General features: G+C 46.5%; 1 protein-coding gene across 1 annotated transcript in view; it reads right to left on the bottom strand.

Moving 5' to 3' along the window:
• Positions 1-1412: 1412 nt before the first annotated feature.
• Positions 1413-22769, bottom strand: part of LOC109872011 (ephrin type-A receptor 4) — a 37454-nt gene continuing 16097 nt past the window's right edge. The window contains exons 5-18 of the mRNA XM_020463079.2: positions 17190-17345; positions 16289-16711; positions 12706-12830; positions 11753-11912; positions 11521-11632; positions 10925-10983; positions 10708-10821; positions 8386-8571; positions 8173-8234; positions 7589-7798; positions 7229-7405; positions 3287-3477; positions 3016-3174; positions 1413-2737 (exon numbers count right to left, since the gene is read on the bottom strand). Of these exons, the coding sequence (XP_020318668.1) occupies positions 2608-2737; positions 3016-3174; positions 3287-3477; positions 7229-7405; positions 7589-7798; positions 8173-8234; positions 8386-8571; positions 10708-10821; positions 10925-10983; positions 11521-11632; positions 11753-11912; positions 12706-12830; positions 16289-16711; positions 17190-17345 (2264 nt within the window). The 3' untranslated portion in view covers positions 1413-2607. The remainder of the gene's footprint in view (positions 2738-3015; positions 3175-3286; positions 3478-7228; positions 7406-7588; positions 7799-8172; positions 8235-8385; positions 8572-10707; positions 10822-10924; positions 10984-11520; positions 11633-11752; positions 11913-12705; positions 12831-16288; positions 16712-17189; positions 17346-22769) is intronic.

Here is a 22769-nt window from a genome sequence, read left to right as displayed (position 1 = left end):
CATTGCGTTGGTCAATGAGGTGATGCATTTAAATGGAAATCCTGAAAGAAATGTAAACCCTGGCTGTGTGTGTGTGTGTGTGTGTATGTGCGTGCATGCGACTGTGTGTGCGTGTGTGTGTGTGTCTAAACCCTGTCTCTCTCCTCCCAGTCACACACACATTAGGGTACGGTTGGCTGGCTATTAAAGACACCCCACGGTCACTCCCCCTGTGTAAGACCAGCCGAGATTAGCCTGTTCTATTACCACACTAATCTAGTGACCAAAAGACCACAATGACACCCTAGAGAGAGCGGGAGAGAGAGAGGGAGAGCGCGCGAGAGACAGAGGGGAGAATTTCTTAATTGAAGCATTCATCCGAACAGAGATTCTGTTCTCTTAACATGTTTTTTTCAGTGGCAGCCTCCGATTAAGAACGGGTGTCTATCTTCGTGCTCCGGTCTCCCTCAAACTCTATTAGAGTGGGAGAGTGGGAGCACATGAATCTATAAGGACAGAGTGGGTTTTGTCCTAGATGGGTTTCGTCTGTGGGAGAGAGGAGTGTGTCTAACACCATTAACGGGATCAACTCTTCAAAAAGACTGTCCCAGCATATCTGCCCCACACCCCTAACCCACAGGCCGGCTTTGTGTTGGTGCGAGTGTGTGTGTCTCTCTCAGATCATATGCAAAACCCCGGTGTAGAATGTCTGAGTATCCAAGGTGATTTGCCTGTTGTCTCCAGCTGGCAAGGATTTTATTTAATCCAAAAAAGCAAATATCCCTGATTTGAATGTGAAATTGAGGTTTGCTTTTGTGCAAGTACATGTCGTTACTAAAGTGACATATCTGTGTTGTACTGCTACCGATGTCCTTCACCTATGCTGTCCATGTGTGTGTGCCCGAAGTTCTCTCCTGCTGCGTGTGTGTCACAGTGTGTGTGTGTGTGTGTTTAGCAGATGGCTCTCTCCACACCACTGAACGTTTTAACAGAATGCCTCCCAGCACCCTTCACTTTAATCCACCTGGCTTTGTTGCCGGTCAGACCACACCAGTGCACACACTTCCCTTAGTTACACACACACACACCGAACACACACACACACACACCGAACACACACTTCCCAGTCGCACGCACACACACACACACACAACGAACACACACTTCCCTTAGTTACACACACTTCCCAGTCGCACACACACACACACACACACCGAACACACACTTCCCTTAGTTACACACACACACCGAACACACACTTCCCAGTCGCACGCACACACACACACACACACACACACACACACACACTTCCCAGTCGCACACACTCTTCCGCTTCTGCTTCAAAAAGAAGTTCAGACAAAAATGACCCATTTCAGTCATTTACATTATTCCTATTTCACAATGTACAACCTCGATAATAAGAAGACGATAAATAGAATGAAATCCTTTATGCACCTGATTGTATTTCCAAACAGTAACATTTTACAAAGACATGTAATACCTAGAGTATATGTTAATCGTTGACGAGATAAAACTAGCTAATACCGTTGTTAATGTGCTCATCCTAAATAAAAAGCCAGCAAGAGATTGGCACACATACATTCTATCACAAAACGCTCCCCTGCCCATATTTCTGTCTTTGAATATCCCAAACTAGTCCTCAATGGCAAGCACACACACCAGGATTGAGGTCAATTCCATTTCAATTCCAGTCTATTCAGAAAGTAAACCCAATTCTAATTGAACATTTTACTGATTGAAAAGCATTGGAAGAGAATTGGAGTTGGAATGTCATTGTATTTTCTGAATTGACTGGAATTTAAATGGATTTGACCCCAACCCTGACACACACATACACACACACACACACACACACACACAGTGATGCTTCAGAACGACACTATCAGCTCGTCCATTAAGTTTCTCGACTTCCAGACGACATTCAATTTGTCCTGTTTTTATTTGTCGAACTATGCTTCACTATTAACTTACAAGTCTTTGTTGGTGAATATTTGTAGCACTCATTAGTCCTTGTCTACAAAGCTCAATGGATGGATTACTTCTTCGTGGGAATGGGAGCTGGAGTCCTTCTGGTATAAAGAAAAATGGGTAGTCTAGTCCTGAGATGCATATGAGGCAAACTGGAGGTGTCTGGAAATGTGTACAGGAGAGAAAACAGTTTCTAAACTGAAAACAATGGCACCACTCTGAATGAGCTACAGACACGTTTCGCGTATGACAAGTCGGGACGACACAAAATCAACAAAAACAACAAAAATGTTTAAAAAAAGAAAAATCAGGAGCAGATGAAATGTTATTTACACGGACACGTATGTACAAAAAGTAAACAAAAAAAGGGACAAAATGTCTCGTTGTTTCCTCAGTGTTGCAGTGAAACCATCTTCAGCAGCTTCTTCAGCCTCAGGTCAAACCTCAGGTCATAGTTCAAAGGTCAAAGTTTATAGGGTTTATAAAAGTGCTGCTTTTCTCTCTTCCGTTCATATTTTCTGTTGTAGTTTTTTGTATGTTGATGTAATTCCTTGTGAAAATCTCATTCTAAAGTGCATGGATGAGGTAAATAAAATTCATTAAAAACAAATTGTTTTAGTTTTGTATCCATTCACTGGCTCAGACGGGAACCATACTGTCTGGCATCTGTTCCTGTATTTGTTGCATGTGGGACAGCAATACCTGCTGCACACTGGCAAGGATCTGGTCCTGGTGTGATGGTGTGATAATTCCTATACTGGTCATATCCCTGTAAACATGGAATAATTAAATTAGACATGTTCAGAGTTAAGAAGACTGAGTACCCACCCAGAAAGAAAGAGAGAGAGAAAGAGAGAGCGGGGGAGAATAGAGGGAGAGAAATAGAGAGCCATAGTGATATATAGAGAGGGGGGTTAGAGAGAGAGAGAGAGAGAGAGAGATACAGAGATACAGAGAGAGAGAGACTCACTGATGTGTGAGGGTTAGCAGAGAAATAGAGAGCCATAGTGATGTATAGAGAGGGGGGGGGATTAGAGAGAGACTCACTGATGTGTGAGGGTTAGCAGGCTGTCAGGGCTGGTGTATCCAGCAGTAGTGAGCGTGTCTCTATACATGCCCATCCCTATAGCCTGAAGACAGTCTTCTGCTGACCACACTGACACAAACTCTGGACCTCCTACAGGCTCCAACAGACTGGGAACAGGTCTGCACAGAGAGATAAAGACAGAGGTTGAGGTAGTTATGGGGAGTGAATGTTATGCTGGAAAAACACATTGAAAGAGCTTGCAATGAAAGACATTGTGTCCCCCGTGTGTACCTGTCTCCTCCTGTCCTCCTCAGAGTGGTGGTCGGGTTGCGGATGAGTTTATCCAGCATGTTGAGGATCTGTGTGAAGCTGGGTCTGTGTGTTCTCTCTGTCTGCCAGCAGTCTAACATCAGCTGGTGTAGACACACAGGACAGTCCATTGGCGGGGGCAGACGGTAGCCCTCATCTATTGCTTTTATCACCTGGAGAGAGAGGGAGGGAGAGAGAGAGAGAGAGAGGGAGGGAGGAAGGGAGAGGGAGGGAGAGAGACATTTGTCATTTCTTTCTTCTTTTGCAACTTTTGTGAGTGTAACGTTTACTGTTCATTTTTATTGATTATCTCACTTTTGTTTACTAAGGGAAAATGGCGCTGGAAGAAATGGCAGCAGTTTTACGGGCGCCCAACCAATTGTGCTATTATGTGGGTTTTTTTTCGTGTTATTTGTAACTTATTTTGTACATAATGTTTCTGCCACCGTATCTTACGGCAAAAAAAGAGCTTCTGGATATCAGGACAGCGATCACTCACCTCGGATTAGACAAAGATTTTTTCTACAACAAGGACGACGCACAAGATACTCTCCAAACACCCCACAGGGCCGACATCCCCGTTATTTGAAAGAGGAAGCGACGCAGGTACAGAGGACAAAGAGCTGGATGCCTGGTCAGGACCCGTAGAAAGTGACTGGGAAAGCTGCCGTTACCGTCAATACTACTTGCCAACGTGCAATCATTGGACAACCAATTAGACGAGGTACGATCACGAATATCCTACCAACGGGACATCAAAAACTGTAATATTCTATGTTTCACGGAATCGTGGCTGAATGACGACATAGATATTCAGCTAGCGGGACATACGCTGCACCGGCAAGATAGAACAGCACACTGTAAGACGAGGGGGGCCGGTCTGTGCATATTTGTAAACAACAGCTGGTGCATGAAATCTAAGGAAGTCTCTAGATTTTGCTCGCCTGAAGTAGAGTATATTGTGATAAATTGCAGGCCACACTACTTGCCTAGAGAATTCTCAGCTATACTTTTCGTGGCTGTTTATTTACCACCACAGACAGATGCATGCACTAAGACCGCACTCAGTCAGCTGTATAAGGAAATAAGCAAACAGGAAACCACTCACCCAGAAGCGGCGCTCCTAGTGGCTGGAGACTTTAATGCAGGGAAACTTAAATCAGTTCTACCAAATTTCTATCAACATGTTAAATGTAAAACCAGAGGGAAAACAATTCTAGATCACCCGTACTCCAAACACAGAGATGCATACAAAGCTCTCCCTCGCCCTCCATTTGGTAAATCAGACCACAACTCTATCCTTCTGATTCCTGCTTACAAGCTAAAATTAAAGCAGGAAGCACCAGTGACTCTGTCTATAAAAAAGTGGTCAGATGAAGCAGATGCTAAACTACAGGACTGTTTTGATATCACAGACTGGAACATGTTCCGGGATTCTTCCGATGGCATTGAGGAGTACACCACATCAGTCACTGGATTTATCAATAAGTGCATCGAGGACATCGTCCCCACAGTGACTGTACGTACATACCCCAACCAGAAGCCATGGATTACAGGAAACATTCGCACTGAGCTAAAGGGTAGGGCTGCCGCTTTCAAGGTGCATGACTCTAACCCGGAAGCTTACAATTAATCCTGCTATGCCCTGCGATGAACCATCAAACAGGCAAAGCATCAATACAGGACTAAGATTGAATCATACTACACCGGCTCTGACGCTCATCTTATGTGGCGGGGATTGCAAACTATTACAGACTACAAAGGGAAGCACAGCCATGAGCTGCCCAGTGACACGAGTCTACCAGAGAGCTAAATCACTTCTATGCTCGCTTCAAGGCAAACAACACTGAGGCATGAATGAGAGCATCAGCTGTTCCGGACGACTGTGTGATCACGCTCTCCGTAGCCGACGTGAGTAAGACCTTTAAACAGGTCAACATTCACAAAGCTGCAGGGCCAGACGGATTACCAGGACGTGTGCTCCAGGCATGTCCAGGCATGACCAACTGCCAGGTGCCTTCACTGACATTTTCAACATGTCCCTGATTGAGTCTGTAATACCAACATGTTGTTTCAAGCAGACCACCATAGTCCCTGTGCCCAAGAATATAAAGGCAACCTGCATCACTCCCGTCCGTAGCCATGAAGTGCTTTGAAAAGTTGGCAATGGCTCACATCAACACCATTATCCCAGAAACCCTAGACCCACTCCAATTTGCATACCACCCAAACAGATTATGCAATCTCTATTGCACTCTACACTGCCCTTTCCCACCTGGACAAAAGGAACACCTACGTATGTGAGAATGCTATTCATTGACTACAGCTCAGCGTTCAACCATAGTACCCTCAAAGCTCATCACTAAGCTAAGGATCCTGGGACTAAACACCTCCCTCTGCAACTGGATCCTGGACTTCCTGACCGGCTGCCCCCAGGTGGTGAGGGTAGGTAGCAACACATCTGCCACGCTGATCCTCAACACTGGAGCTCCCCAGAGGTGCGTGCTCAGTCCCCTCCAGTACTCCCTGTTCACCCACGACTGCATGGCCAGGCACGACTCCAACACCATCATTGCAGATGACACAACAGTGGTAGTCCTGATCACCGACAACGATGAGACAGCCTATAGGGAGGTGGTCAGAGAACTGGCCGGGTGGTGCCAGGACAACAACCTATCCCTCAACGTAACCAAGACTAAGGAGATGTGGACTACAGGAAAAGGAGGACTGAGCACGCATCCATTCTCATCAACGGGGCTGTAGTGGAGCAGGTTGAGAGCTTTAAGTTCCTTGGTGTTCACATCAACAACAAACTAGAATGGTCCAAACACACCAAGACAGTCGTGAAGAGTAAGCGTATTCCCCCTCAGGAAACTAAAAAGATTTGGCATGGGTCCTGAGATCCTCAAAAGGTTCTACAGCTGCAAGAGCATCCTGGTTGCATCACTGCCTGGTTGAAAGTCCGTGTTGCCCAGCAACAACCCCAAAACATCACTGCTCTAGAGGAGATCTGCATGGAGGAATGGGCCAAAATACCAGCAACAGTGTGTGAAAACCTTGTGAAGACTTACAGAAAACGTTTGACCTCTGTTATTGCCAACAAAGGGTATATAACAAAGTATTGAGATAAACTTTTGTCATTGACCAAATACTTATTTTCCACCATAATTTGCAAATAAATTCATAAAAAATCCTACAATGTGATTTTCAGGATTTTTTTTCTTATTATGTCTGTCATAGTTGAAGTGTACCTATGATGAAAATTACAGGCCTCTATCATCTTTTTAAGTGGGAGAACTTGCACAAATAGTGCCTGACTAAATACTTTTTTGCCCCACTGTACATGTTCATACTACCTCAATCAGCCTGACTAACCGGTGTCTGTATGTAGCCTCGCTACTTTTATAGCCTCGCTACTGTCTATAGCCTGTCTTTTTACTGTTGTTGAATTTCTTTACTTAACTATTGTTTACCTAATACCCTTTTTGCACTATTGGTTAGAGCCTGTAAGTAAGCATTTCACTGTAAGGTCTACACCTGTTGTACTCGGCGCACGTGACAAATAAACTTTGATTTGATCTAGTTCACTTGCTTTGGCAATGTTAACATATGTTTCCCATGCCAATAAAGCCTTTAAATTGAATTGAGAGAGAACAGGGTATAGAGAAAGATGTTTAACTAACTTTGTCTACAGTGAATACATTTGCACACATTTCTAAAAACCTGTTTTCACTTTACCATTATGGGGCATTGTGTGTAGACTGATTTAACAAATTTTAGAATAAGGCTGTAGCGTAACAAAATGTGGGAAAAGTGGGCTCTGAATACTTTCCAAATGCACTGTAACCATCTAACTTTGCTTCAGTCCACACAAAAAAGATTCCACGTTCAGGGGAAAATCCGTTACATAGAAAACGCACTTACATCCTGGTTACTCATGTCCCAATATGGTCTCTCTCCATAGGACATCACCTCCCACATGACCACGCCATAGCTCCAGGTGTCAGAGGATGGGGTGAACTTCCTGTAGGCGATGGCCTCTGGAGAGGTCCATCTAATGGGGATCTTCCCCCCTGGAGAGTGGTACGTCCCAGTCACCTCCTGTAACACATGGGAAGAGAATTGTGGGAAGAGAATTGTATTTGAATCCACAGTCTAGCACAAAGGACCCATAGTTCAAAGGTGAGTGATCTTACAGTCAATGAAACATGAACCTATCTCACATACGAAATCATTACCCCAGATAGACATGTCAGTGTTCTATGTTCACCCCTGTGTTCTTACCCGTGTGGTGTAGGCATTCTCAGGGTCCTCTTGGAGTACTCGGGACAGGCCGAAGTCAGACACCTTGCACACCAGGTTGCTGTTGACCAGGATGTTGCGGGCGGCCAGGTCTCGGTGAACGTAGCTCATGTCAGACAGGTACTTCATGCCCGACGCGATGCCACGCAGCATGCCCACCAACTGGATCACTGTGAAATGACCATCGTGTTTCTAACGGAGAGAGAGAGAGAGACTTTAGGACAGGTGTCAAACTCACTCCACGGAGGGCTGAATTCAGGTCACTGACTAGTAAGGAACGTCTGGTTGTCTAGGTCTTAATTGAAACCCCCGCTGTTTTAGAATATAACACACAGTACAAAGACATAGAGATAGAACTTAATTCTAATCTTTGTTTAACTTGGCAAGTCAGTTAAGAGCAAATTCTTATTTACAATGACAGCCTACCGGGGAACAGTGAGTTAACTGCCTTGTTCAGAGCTACACCTTGTCAGCTCGGGGATTCGATCCAGCAACCTTTTGGTTACTGGTCCAACGCTCTAACCACTAGGCTACCTGACGCTCCAAGAAACACTAGGACCTCTTACCCTGAGGAAGGCGTCAAGAGATCCATTCTCCATGTACTCTGTGATGATCATCACTGGTTTACCTGCACAGGAGACAAACAAGCAGCGATTAAGACAGGGGGGTGTTCCACAAGGATCAGTTTCGGGGTCCTCTGCATTTTTATATCTTTATAAATGTAGATGGAACCTGTCAATCTCTGCTTGGATTGGTCAAAGTAGCTGTCAATCACTCACATCGCGTGACCACGCCCTCCAGTCTGATGATGTTTGGGTGGTCGAACTGTCCCATGATGCTGGCTTCAGAGAGGAAATCTTGCCTCTGTTTGTTAGAGTATGCTGCCTTCAGACTCTTTATGGCCACGTAGATCTCCCTCTTTCCCTGGAGACGCAGACGGCCACTACACACCTCCCCAAACTCACCTACAACACACACACAGCATAAATAACTACACACTTCCCCAAACTCACCTACAACACACACACACACAGCATAAATAACTACACACTTCCCCAAACTCACCTACAACACACACACACACACAGTATAAATAACTACACACTTCCACAAACTCATCTACAACACACACACACAGTATAAATAACTACACATCTCCCCAAACTCACCTACAACACACACATACACAGTATAAATAACTACACACTTCCCCAAACTCACCTACAACATTACACAGTATAAATAACTACACACCTCCCCAAACTCACCTACAACACACACAGTATAAATAACTACACACTCCCCCACACTCACCTACAACACACACAGTATAAATAACTACACACTTCCCCACACTCACCTACAACACACACAGTATAAATAACTACACACTCCCCCACACTCACCTACAACACACACAGTATAAATAACTACACACCTCCCCAAACTCACCTACAACACACAGTATAAATAACTACACACTCCCCCACACTCACCTACAACACACACACACACACAGTATAAATAACTACACACTTCCACAAACTCATCTACAACACACACACACAGTATAAATAACTACACATCTCCCCAAACTCACCTACAACACACAGTATAAATAACTACACACTTCCACAAACTCATCTACAACACACACACACAGTATAAATAACTACACATCTCCCCAAACTCACCTACAACACACAGTATAAATAACTACACACTTCCCCAAACTCACCTACAACACACACATACACAGTATAAATAACTACACACTTCCCCAAACTCACCTACAACATTACACAGTATAAATAACTACACACCTCCCCAAACTCACCTACAACACACACATACACAGTATAAATAACTACACACTTCCCCAAACTCACCTACAACATTACACAGTATAAATAACTACACACCTCCCCAAACTCACCTACAACACACACATACACAGTATAAATAACTACACACTTCCCCAAACTCACCTACAACATTACACAGTATAAATAACTACACACTCCCCCACACTCACCTACAACACACACATACACAGTATAAATAACTACACACCTCCCCAAACTCACCTACAACACACACATACACAGTATAAATAACTACACACCTCCCCAAACTCACCTACAACATTACACAGTATAAATAACTACACACCTCCCCAAACTCACCTACAACATTACACAGTATAAATAACTACACACCTCCCCAAACTCACCTACAACATTACACAGTATAAATAACTACACACCTCCCCAAACTCACCTACAACACACACAGTATAAATAACTACACATCTCCCCAAACTCACCTACAACACACACATACACAGTATAAATAACTACACACTTCCCCAAACTCACCTACAACACACAGTATAAATAACTACACACCTCCCCAAACTCACCTACAACACACAGTATAAATAACTACACACTTCCCCAAACTCACCTACAACACACAGTATAAACAACTACACACTCCCCCACACTCACCTACAACACACACAGTATAAATAACTACACACATCCCCACACTCACCTACAACACACACAGTATAAATAACTACACACTCCCCCACACTCACCTACACACACACACACAGTATAAATAACTACACACTCCCCCACACTCACCTACACACACACAGTATAAATAACTACACACCTCCCCAAACTCACCTACAACACACACACAGTATAAATAACTACACACTTCCCCAAACTCACCTACAACACACAGTATAAACAACTACACACTCCCCCACACTCACCTACAACACACACACAGTATAAATAACTACACACTCCCCCACACTCACCTACAACACACACAGTATAAATAACTACACACTCCCCCACACTCACCTACAACACACACACAGTATAAATAACTACACACTCCCCCACACTCACCTACAACACACACACAGTATAAATAACTACACACTCCCCCACACTCACCTACAACACACACAGTATAAATAACTACACACATCCCCACACTCACCTACAACACAGCATTAGCATCACACACCTTCAAAACCTTGACGATTTACTGTGAGCGTGTGTGTCAGGCTCCCTTACCAATGCCAATGACCTTCTCTATGTGTATGTAGGTGGCGTCAATTTCTTTGGCAAACTCATGAACTGCCTGGTCTGGGTCCTCATAGGTGAACGGGTCCACGTATATCCTCACACCTACAGATGGAGAAAGGGGAGGAGATGGGTTGGGGAAAGGAGTTCGACATGTTTGTGGAATAGGATGAGGTGTGTGTGTGCGTGCGTGCGTGTGCGGTCTTACCTGGGTTTAGGTGTTTCTCCTCCTCGGAGTCTTGCTTGGCTTGGCTGTATTTGCCCCTCCTGAAAGAAGAAAGGCAGAGGAAGAAGTGGTGAGTGGCACGGAACACACACACAATGTCTGTGATTGACAGCTACTTTGACCAATCCAAGCAGAGACGGGTTATTCAAGGCGAGTAGAGGGAAAGAAGGAGAAGGGGGATGGAGGGTGGGAAGGAGAGAGAATAGTGCCTCGGGTAATATAGGAGGAAAGGTGTGTTATCTTACAGAACCTGTCTGTAACACTACCCTTTGTGTCTTTAAGCGGTGTGGTGTGTCATACCTTGAGAGCCACTGTCAGTAAAAAGAGGCCTCAAGGGAGAGGTTGTGTGTGAGTGTTCGGAGGCCAGGGGGAAGCTGATACAGTGGCTGTGTTGTTGTGGAGACACTAATGATAAGTCAGGGACAAGGGGATTACCAGGTGAACAATCAGACCTTTAGAAGGACATACTGTCTCCTCTTTAATCCCCCTCCAAAGCCCCAGGTGATCTCTGTGTGTGTGTGTGTGTGTGTGTTTGTTTTAGCGGTTGCTTGTTCTTCTGAGGCCATATGTGTTTGTACCTGCGGCTGATAATGAAGACTGCGGTGGAGGTGAGCAGTAGAATCACACCTCCGCTGATTGACAGCAGGAGCAGGGTGGAGCTGGCGGCATCACCAATCAGAGGCAAGGGATCTGTCAGTGGGAGGAGACATAAGGTTACAAACCAGGATGTTTTCTGTAAAAACAGGTCGCCCCCAAAAAATGCAATATCTCTTGCTCTTGCCGAATAGAATACATTAGAATGTCTTCTACCTGAGTTGGTGGAAAACTCCAAGGGGCCGCTGAACTCTCCGTATCCGGCGGCGGTGCGAGCGCGCACCTGATACAAGTACACAGTGAGCGGACTCAGCCCAGTGATGTCAGCACTGCGAGACGCCGTCTTCATGATGCGGTAGGAGCTCTCCTTCTGATCCTGATTGGACGAGAGACAGGAAGAGAGAAAGAGGGGAGGGATCTGTTAATGAGCAGAAATCTGCGGCCATATACATGAATCTTTCCAAGATACAGCATAACTTAAATGCTCCCCATTTTAACTGGGAAGTGTAAAGATAAGGGGTAACGGATGAGGTCATGATCCTAAAATGTAACTTGAAGTCGCAGAACAATGTGTGGTTCTGGAGCGAAATACCTCTCCCTGTGGACCCTAGGCCTATAATCACAAAACCAGACAAGCAAGGACAAACTGTAGCCACACAATTCCAAATCAACTACAAATCACTCCCGCCCATCTTGCTCTCTCCACAACAAAAAAATGCATCTCGTAGTCTCTCCCTTCATGTCTCCCTCCCTCTTTTTCCATGTCAAACACAAGGAATGCTTTGAAGATTGTTTATTGGTTGTTTTATAGGTCTATTGATACCAGTTTAAGCAGATAGCATGTGAACACTCACAAACATGCATGGATGCACATAACACACACACCAGTTATAGGTTTCCAAAAAAATTAAGTGGTATCAAAAATAGTGGTATCTAGAACCTAAAACGGTTCTTTGGCTGTCCCCATAGGAAAACCATTTGAAGAACCCCTTTTGGTTCTGGATAGAATCCTTTTGGGTTCCTTGTAGAACCCTTTCCACAGAGGGTTCTACCTGGAACACAAACGAGTTCTCCTATGGGGACAGCCGAAGAACTCTTTTGGAACCCTTTTTTCTAAGAGTGTAATTATTATTATTTTTTAAAACCGCGGTTCGCACGAGGCATCTCACCTTCTCGTAGTACTTGACCTCATACTCCAGGATCACCCCATTGGGACGATCGGGCTGTTGCCATGCCAACGACACACCATGCCTGGTGACATCACCAGCCTGGATGGATGTAACTGGGGAGGGAGCTGAGTGAGTGAGAGAGGTAAACAAGTTGAAGAACTAGGACAGCCCAAGATATATCATGGCTTTTATGTTTGTGTATTGAATCTCTTGAATAGTTTACCAGATAAGAATGTATAAGACACAATGGCATAACATCCGCAAATAACATTATTCAAGCTACAGGATTGACAGGTTTTCATCCAAATCCACATTTGGAGTTATAAAAAAAACATTTCCCCGAATGTTTGATGGCAGTCACAATGACCCAATTCACCACAGCTGAGTCCTGGATGACACCTTTTTCTCTTTGGAACAGGCCATGACCTTTCTCGCCTCTTTTCCTTTCTATCCCTTTATCATTGTCTTTCCCACTTCCTTTCTATCCCTTTATCATTGTCTTTCCCACTTCCTTTCTATCCCTTTATCATTGTCTTTCCCACTTCCTTTCTATCCCTCCATTAATGTATGTCCCTTCCCTTTCTATCCCTTTATCATTGTCTTTCCCACTTCCTTTCTATCCCTTTATCATTGTCTTTCCCACATCCTTTCTATCCCTTTATCATTGTCTTTCCCACTTCCTTTCTATCCCTTTATCATTGTCTTTCCCACATCCTTTCTATACCTTTATCATTGTCTTTCCCACTTCCTTTCTATCTCTTTATCATTGTCTTTCCCACTTCCTTTCTATCCCTCCATTAATGTCTGTCCCTTCCCTTTCTATCCCTTTATCATTGTCTTTCCCACATCCTTTCTATCCCTTTATCATTGTCTTTCCCACATCCTTTCTATCCCTTTATCATTGTCTTTCCCACATCCTTTCTATCCCTTTATCATTGTCTTTCCCACATCCTTTCTATCCCTTTATCATTGTCTTTCCCACATCCTTTCAATCCCTTTATCATTGTCTTTCCCACATCCTTTCAATCCCTTTATCATTGTCTTTCCCATATCCTTTCTATCCCTTTATCATGGTCTTTCCCACATCCTTTCAATCCCTTTATCATTGTCTTTCCCACTTCCTTTCTATCCCTCCATTAATGTCTGTCCCTTCCCTTTCTATCCCTCTAATATAGTCTTCCCCATATGTCCCTGTATTATTGTGATAGTCCCTCTGACATAGAGAATGACACAGTGACTCACTAAAGACAGAAAATAGTTATTTCAGAGTGAATGAGTATTGAATGACAACACTGTTTCTGCCTTTGAATAATAGTTCCCAGCCTTCTCATTTAGCACCCAGTAGGTTACGCTACGCTACACAGGGAGACAACACACTTCCCACGGGTAGTCAGAGCAGGTGTGTCTGCCACTATCTGGGACTCAGAGGCCGCGTTTACCTAGACATCTGATCTTTTTTCCCCTTCCACTCATTGATATTTTGACCAATCAGATCAGCTCTGAAAAAGATCTGATGTCAAAAGATCTGATGTGATTGGTCAAAAGGTCAATTCCCGAAAGAAAAACAAAATCAGAATTGGGCTTCCTGTGTAAATGCAGCCAAAGACATTGTAAAGATAGAGTCGTGGGCAGTGTTCCAGTTCACGCACAGTAAACCACACGGTTTACTGCATAGGCACACACTCCATAGGCACACACTCCATCTGACTCACACTCCCTGTAGAAGCTCAAATGAAACAACTTTACAGACCTCCTAAATGTAGAGGTGATCAAACCAACACACTTTCTCCCCGCACGCGACACACACACACACACGTACACACCGTGGCATAAGCCAATAAGACCGTGGCATTCTGTTTATGTCACCGAGACAAGTCACTCCTTGAGAGTTTGACAAACACACTCAGACACATAACTCCCATGTATTGTTCCAGAATGTATTCACACCCCTTAACTTATTCCACATTTTGTTGTGTTACTGCCCGAATTCAAAATGGATTACATGCAAATGTATTGAAAATGAAATACAGAATTATCTAATTTTAAACATCTAATTTTACATAATTATTCACACGCCTGAATCAATACTTTGTAGAAGCACCTTTGGCGGCTATTACAGCTTTAAGTCGTCTTGGGTATGTCTGTATCAGCTTTGCACATCTGGATTTGTTCCTTGCAGATTTTCTCAAGCTTTACTATGTTAGATGGGGATCGGCGCTGAATAGCAATCTTCAAGTCTTTCCACAGATTTTCCATGGGATTCAAGTCTGGGCTTTGGCTGGGCCACTCAAGGACTTTCACATTCTTGTTCTGAAGCCATTCCAACCTTGCTTTGGCTGTATACTAGGGGTCATTGTACATTCATTGTCCCCTGTATCCTTACCCTTCTCCCAGTCCATGCCACTGAAAAGCATCCACATAGCATGATGCTGCCACCACCATGCTTCACGGTAGGGATGGTGTTAGACGGGTGATGAGCTGAGCCTGGTTATATCCAGACATAGCACTTTGTATTCAGGCCAAAGTGTTTTATCTCATCAAACCACAGAATCTTTTGCCTTATACTTTGAGTCTTTCACGTGCATTTTTGCAAACGCAAGGTGTGCTGTCATGTGACTTTCTCAGGAGTGGCTTCTGTCTGGCCACTCTAGCAAAAGGCCCAGATTAGTAAAGTGCTGTAGAGACTGCTGTACTTCTGGCAGGTTCTCCCATCTCAGCCAAGGAACTCTGCCGTTCTGTCAGAGTGGTCATTGGGTTCTTTGGTCACCTCCCTGACCAAGGACCTTCTTTCCCGGTTGCTCGGTTTAGTCGGGCCGGCAAGATCTAGGCAGAGTCTGAGTAGTTCCATATTTTTTCAATTTCCCAATGATGGAGACTGTGCTCTTGGAAACTTTCAACACTCTAGAAATTGTTTTATACCCTTCTCATCACAATTCTATCTCGGAGATCTACTGACTTCACGGTGTAGTTTCTGCTCTGACAACTGTGGGATCTTATATAGACAGGTGTATTTCTTTCTAAATCACGTCCAAACAATTGAATTGGCCACACGTGGACTTCAATCAAGTTGGAGTGACATCTAAAGGATGATAAAAGGAAATTGGATGCACCTGAGCTCAATTTGGAGTGTCATAGCAAAGGGGTGTGGTGTGAATAATTTTGTAAATGTGATAGTTCTGTATTTCATTACCAATAAAACATTTATTTTCTAAAAACACATTTCACCTTTGCCTTTATGGGGTATTGTGTGTAAGAAGATTGAAAAAATATATTTAATCAATGTTGAATTCAGGCTGTAACACAACAAGATGTGGAATAATTTAAAGGGTATGATTACTTTCTGAAGGCCCTATATACAGACACACACCAGCAGGCACATACACTTCTTCCAATTCACATTCCCCAATTAAAGGCTACCTGCTTCACAGACATTCTCACACACACTCCCCTCATCCCCCACACTCCATGCAATGCACAGCCTGTACTTGGCCACACACACACACACACACACACACACACACACACACACACACACACACACACACACCCCTCCTTACTTACATACTCCTTCACACAAACTCACCGGCCTGGTTGGTGGTGAGAGTGACAGACACACTCTGTCCTGCCCCTGCACTGTGGCCCTGGGAGACCCCGTTGCGGGCGAGAATGGTGAAGGTGTAGCGTGTGTGTGCCTGTAGCTCGCTCACACACACCCTGGTGGCCCTTAGGCCACTCTGCTGGGGAGAGAACAGGACGTCTTGACTGCAGGGCAGGCAGAGCTGGGCCCCAAGAGGACCCTTAAGAGCTGCAAGGCTACCAGCTTCTCCAAGTTGACTCCCAATCTGAGTTCGATTCCCGGTTTGACTCTCAGGTCCGTGGCAGAGCAGGCAGTCCACACTGTAGCTGATGTCACTTCTCCCTCCGAGCCTGAGGGGGGCGCTCCACTCCAGAACCACTGACGTCTCGTTGACCTCGGAGATCAGCTGCTGCGGAGCAGATGGGGGTTCTGGGATACATAAGACAGGGAGGTTGAGTTAGAAAATATATTGTGGTTGTGGTTACATATACTTTCCTCTGTGTTCCAGTTTTTCGTTATGTTTTTGTGTGAGAGAGTGTTGTCTGTGTTCTCAGGCTGACTGGCTGAACCCTGTGCTGTATATAGGCATAATTAAGTTTATGACAAACAGACCAAGGTCTCAGTCAGAGAGAGAGAGAGAGAGAGAGAATGAAAGAGAGAGAAAGAGAGAGCGAGAAGGAGAGAGAGGGACTGAAAGTGACATGTAACTGAGCCTGAGGACTATTCATTCGATCGCAATGCCTTATCTCCCGTCCAGGACATGGTGGATTAGTCAGAAGTCATTAGATCAGTACAGAGGGACGACAGAGGAAAGAGAGAGAAGAGGAACCGAGAGGAGAAAGAGTACAGATGTATAGATTGATCGATTAATCGACCCCCTGGTGGGAAATGTTGTGTGTGTTCTTACGTGTGCAGGGCATAGATGCAGGGTCGCTCTCAGAGCGGTAGTATCCCGGGTTGCAGTCACAGACAGCAGCCCCCTCCTTCTCTGAGTGACTGTGCGGAGGACACTTGGAACATGCTCTGTCTGTAGACACAGCTCTGTTGAAACCGACCGTGCAGGCTACAGAGAGAGGATGAGATTCCATTAATTTTCATTCCAGTACAAACAAAACACATGCATTGACATGACAATACTCAGTTTGACTTATTCAGAATGCCCAACCCCCATGGCTGTCAACACATTCATGAAATCATTCACTTTTTCACAACTCTTCTAGAAGTAATTACGTTACTATCTCTATTCTCCCCCTATTTCATTTCCAGGGGGTGACCAAGTCATCGCAGTGGGAGTGGTTCGGAATGTGGGAGTGACAGAGTTTGTGTTTGAAAATGGGGGTGACAGTGTGTGTGTGACAGAGTGTTTTATGACACTCATCAGTAGAGGAAGTCTTCCCATAGGAATGTCCCGTCTCTGTAATCAACGCTGTCCTAACCATCCCTCTCTTCTGGGAGGCTCTACCTCTCTCACACACTTTCTTTCTCACGCTCTCTCTATCTATCTCTCTGTATTCCTCTCTCCCTCTCTGTATTCCTCTCTCTCCCTCCCTCTCTGTATTCCTCTCTCCCGCTCTGTATTCCTCTCTCTCCGTATTCCTCTCTCCCTCTCTGTATTCCTCTCTCTCTCCCTCCCTCTCTGTATTCCTCTCTCCCTCTCTGTATTCCTCTCTCCCTCTCTGTATTCCTCTCTCCCTCACTCTGTATTCCTCCCTCCCTCCCTCCCTCTGTATTCTTCCCTCCCTCTCTGTATTCCTCTCTCCCTCTCTGTATTCCTCTCTCCCTCTCTGTATTCCTCCCTCCCTCCCTCTCTGTATTCCTCTCTCCCTCCCTCTCTGTATTCCTCTCTCCCTCCCTCTCTGTATTCCTCTCTCCCTCCCTCTCTGTATTCCTCTCTCCCTCCCTCTCTGTATTCCTCTCTCCCTCCCTCTCTGTATTCCTCTCTCTCCCTCCCTCTCTGTATTCCTCTCTCCCTCCCTCTCTGTATTCCTCTCTGCCTCCCTCTCTGTATTCCTCTCTCCCTCCCTCTCTGTATTCCTATCTCCCTCCCTCTCTGTATTCCTCTCTCTCTCCCTCCCTCTCTGTATTCCGCTCTCCCTCTCTGTATTCCTCTCTGCCTCCCTCTCTGTATTCCTCTCTGCCTCCCTCTCTGTATTCCTCTCTCTGCCTCCCTCTCTGTATTCCTCTCTCTGCCTCCCTCTCTGTATTCCTCTCTCCCTCTCTGTATTCCCCTCTCCCTCTCTGTATTCCTCTCTCTCCCTCCCTCTCTGTATTCCTCTCTCCCTCTCTGTATTCCTCTCTCTCCGTATTCCTCTCTCCCTCTCTGTATTCCTCTCTCTCTCCCTCCCTCTCTGTATTCCTCTCTCTCCCTCCCTCTCTGTATTCCTCTCTCCCTCTCTGTATTCCTCTCTCCCTCTCTGTATTCCTCTCTCCCTCTCTGTATTCCTCTCTCCCTCACTCTGTATTCCTCCCTCCCTGTATTCCTCTCTTCCTCTCTGTATTCCTCCCTCCCTCTCTGTATTCCTCTCTCCCTCTCTGTATTCCTCTCTCCCTCTCTGTATTCCTCTCTCTCCCTCCCTCTCTGTATTCCTCTCTCTGCCTCCCTCTCTGTATTCCTCTCTCTGCCTCCCTCTCTGTATTCCTCTCTCTGCCTCTCTGTATTCCTCTCTCTGCCTCTCTGTATTCCTCTCTCCGCCTCTGTATTCCTCCCTCCCTCTCTGTATTCCTCCCTCCCTCTCTGTATTCCTCTCTCCCTCTCTGTATTCCTCTCTCTCCCTCCCTCTCTGTATTCCTCTCTCCCTCACTCTGTATTCCTCTCTCCCTCCCTCTCTGTATTCCTCTCTCTGCCTCCCTCTCTGTATTCCTCTCCCTCTCTGTATTCCTCCCTCCCTCCATCTGTATTCCTCCCTCCCTCTCTGTATTCCTCTCTCCCTCTCTGTATTCCTCCCTCCCTCTCTGTATTCCTCCCTCCCTCTCTGTATTCCTCTCTCCCTCTCTGTATTCCTCTCTCTGCCTCCCTCTGTATTCCTCTCTCCCTCTCTGTATTCCTCTCTCCCTCTGTATTCCTCTCTCCTCTGTATTCCTCTCTCCCTCTCTGTATTCCTCTCTCCCTCACTCTGTATTCCTCTCTCTGCCTCCCTCTCTGTATTCCTCTCCCTCTCTGTATTCCTCCCCTCCCTCCATCTGTATTCCTCCCTCCCTCTCTGTATTCCTCTCTCCCTCTCTGTATTCCTCCCTCCCTCTCTGTATTCCTCCCTCCCTCTCTGTATTCCTCTCTCCCTCTCTGTATTCCTCTCTCTCCCTCCCTCTCTGTATTCCTCTCTCCCTCACTCTGTATTCCTCTCTCCCTCCCTCTCTGTATTCCTCTCTCTGCCTCCCTCTCTGTATTCCTCTCCCTCTCTGTATTCCTCCCTCCCTCCATCTGTATTCCTCCCTCCCTCTCTGTATTCCTCTCTCCCTCTCTGTATTCCTCCCTCCCTCTCTGTATTCCTCCCTCCCTCTCTGTATTCCTCTCTCCCTCTCTGTATTCCTCTCTCTGCCTCCCTCTGTATTCCTCTCTCCCTCTCTGTATTCCTCTCTCCCTCTGTATTCCTCTCTCCCTCTGTATTCCTCTCTCCCTCTCTGTATTCCTCTCTCTCCCTCCCTCTCTGTATTCCTCTCTCTCCCTCCCTCTCTGTATTCCTCTCTCTCCCTCCCTCTCTGTATTCCTCTTTACCTCCCTCTCTGTATTCCTCTCTCTCTCCCTCCCTCTGTATTCCTCCTCCCTCCCCTCCGTATTCCTCCCTCCCTCCCTCTGTATTCCTCTCTCCCTCACTCTGTATTCCTCCCTCCCTCCCTCTCTGTATTCCTCTTTACCCTCCCTCTCTGTATTCCTCTTTACCTCCCTCTCTGTATTCCTCTCTCCCTCTGTATTCCTCTCTCCCTCTGTATTCCTCTCTCCCTCCCTCTCTGTATTCCTCCCTCCCTCCCTCTGTATTCCTCCCTCCCTCCCTCTGTATTCCTCTCTCCCTCTCTCCCTCCCTCTCTCCCTCTCTGTATTCCTCTCTCCCTCCCTCTGTATTCCTCTCTCCCTCTCTCTGTATTCCTCTCTCTGTATTCCTCTCTCTCCCTCTCTCTGTATTCCTCTCTCTCCCTCTCTCTGTATTCCTCTTTACCTCCCTCTCTGTATTCCTCTCCCTCCCTCTGTATTCCTCCCTCCCTCCCTCTGTATTCCTCTCTCCCTCTCTCCCTCCCTCTCTGTATTCCTCTTTACCTCCCTCTCTCCCTCCCTCTCTGTATTCCTCCCTCCCTCCCTCTCTGTATTCCTCTCTCCCTCCCTCTCTGTATTCCTCTCTCCCTCTCTCTCTGTATTCCTCTCTCCCCCCCTCTCTGTATTCCTCTTTACCCTCCCTCTCTGTATTCCTCTCTCCCTCCCTCTCTGTATTCCTCTTTACCTCCCTCTCTGTATTCCTCTCTCCCTCCCTCTGTATTCCTCCCTCCCTCCCTCCCTCTGTATACCTCTCTCCCTCACTCTGTATTCCTCCCTCCCACCCTCTCTGTATTCCTCTCTCCCTCACTCTGTATTCCTCCCTCCCTCCCTCTGTATTCCTCCCTCCCTCTCTCCCTCCCTCTGTATTCCTCCCTCCCTCTCTCCCTCACTCTCTCCCTCACTCTGTATTCCTCCCTCCCTCCCTCTGTATTCCTCCCTCCCTCCCTCTGTATTCCTCTCTCCCTCCCTCCCTCCCTCTCTGTATTCCTCTCTCCCTCTCCCTCTGTATTCCTCTCTCCCTCTCTCTCTGTATTCCTCTCTCTCCCTCTCTCTGTATTCCTCTCTCTCCCTCTCTCTGTATTCCTCTCTCTCCCTCTCTCTGTATTCCTCTTTACCTCCCTCTCTGTATTCCTCTCTCTCTCCCTCTCTGTATTCCTCTCTCCCTCCCTCTGTATTCCTCCCTCCCTCCCTCTGTATTCCTCTCTCCCTCCCTCTCTCCCTCCCTCTCTGTATTCCTCTTTACCTCCCTCTCTCCCTCCCTCTCTGTATTCCTCCCTCCCTCCCTCTGTATTCCTCTCTCCCTCCCTCTCTCTATTCCTCTCTCCCTCCCTCTCTGTATTCCTCTCTCCCTCTCTCCCTCCCTCTCTGTATTCCTCTCTCCCTCCCTCTCTGTATTCCTCTCTCCCTCCCTCTCTGTATTCCTCCCTCCCACTGTATTCCTCCCTCCCTCCGTCCCTCTGTATTCCTCCCTCCCTCCCTCTCTGTATTCCTCCTCCCTCCCTCTCTGTATTCCTTTCTCCCTCCCTCTCTGTATTCCTCTCTCCCTCACTCTGTATTCCTCCCTCCCTCCCTCTCTGTATTCCTCTCTGCCTCCCTCTCTGTATTCCTCTCTCCCTCTCTGTATTCCTCTCTCCCTCTCTGTATTCCTCTCTCCCTCTCTGTATTCCTCTCTCCCTCTCTGTATTCCTCTCTCTCCCTCCCGCTCTGTATTCCTCTCCCTCCCTCCCTCCCTCTCTCCCTCTCTGTATTCCTCTCTCTCCCTCTCTCTGTATTCCTCTTTACCTCCCTCTCTGTATTCCTCTCTCCCTCCCTCTGTATTCCTCCCTCCCCCCTCTCTCCCTCTCTCTCCCTCCCTCCCTCTCTCTCTGTATTCCTCTCTCTCCCTCCCTCCCTCTCTCTCTCTCTCCCTCCCTCCCTCCCTCCCTCTCTGTATTCCTCTCTCCCTCCCTCTGTATTCCTCTCTCCCTCTCTCTCTGTATTCCTCTCTCCCTCCCTCTCTGTATTCCTCTCTCCCTCCCTCTCTGTATTCCTCTCTCCCTCCCTCCCTCTCTGTATTCCTCCCTCCCTCCGTCCCTTTGTATTCCTCCCTCCCCTCTCTGTATTCCTCTCTCTCCCTCCCTCTCTGTATTCCTCTCTCCCTCACTCTGTATTCCTCTCTCTCCCTCTCCCTCTGTATTCCTCTCTCTGCCTCCCTCTGTATTCCTCCCTCCCTCCCTCCGTCCCTCTGTATTCTTCCCTCCCTCTCTGTATTCCTCTCTCTCTCCCTCTCTCTCTGTATTCCTCTCTCTCCCTCCCTCTCTGTATTCCTCTCTCCCTCCCTCTCTGTATTCCTCTCTCCCTCCCGTCTCTGTATTCCTCTCTCCCTCCCTCTCTGTATTCCTCTCTCCCTCCCTCCTCTGTATTCCTCTCTCCCCTCTCTGTATTCCTCTCTCCCTCTCTGTATTCCTCTCTCTCCTCCCTCTGTATTCCTCTCTCCCTCTCTGTATTCCTCGCTCTCCTCCCTCTGTATTCTCTCTCTCTCCCTCTCTGTATTCCTCTCTCTCCCTCCTCCTCTGTATTCCTCTCTCTCCCTCCCTCTCTGTATTCCTCTCTCTCCCTCCCTCTCTGTATTCCTCTCTCCCTCCCTCTCTGTATTCCTCTCTCCCTCCCTCTCTGTATTCCTCTCTCCCCTCCCTCTCTGTATTCCCTCTCTCCCTCCCTCTCTGTATTCCTCTCTCCCTCCCTCTCTCCCTCCTCTGTATT

Source organism: Oncorhynchus kisutch, linkage group LG27 (genome assembly GCF_002021735.2).
Source record: "Oncorhynchus kisutch isolate 150728-3 linkage group LG27, Okis_V2, whole genome shotgun sequence".
Classification (NCBI taxonomy): Eukaryota; Metazoa; Chordata; class Actinopteri; order Salmoniformes; family Salmonidae; genus Oncorhynchus; species Oncorhynchus kisutch.
The sequence above is the reverse complement of the archived record's forward strand: the minus strand, read 5'-3'. Positions and strand labels throughout refer to the sequence as shown.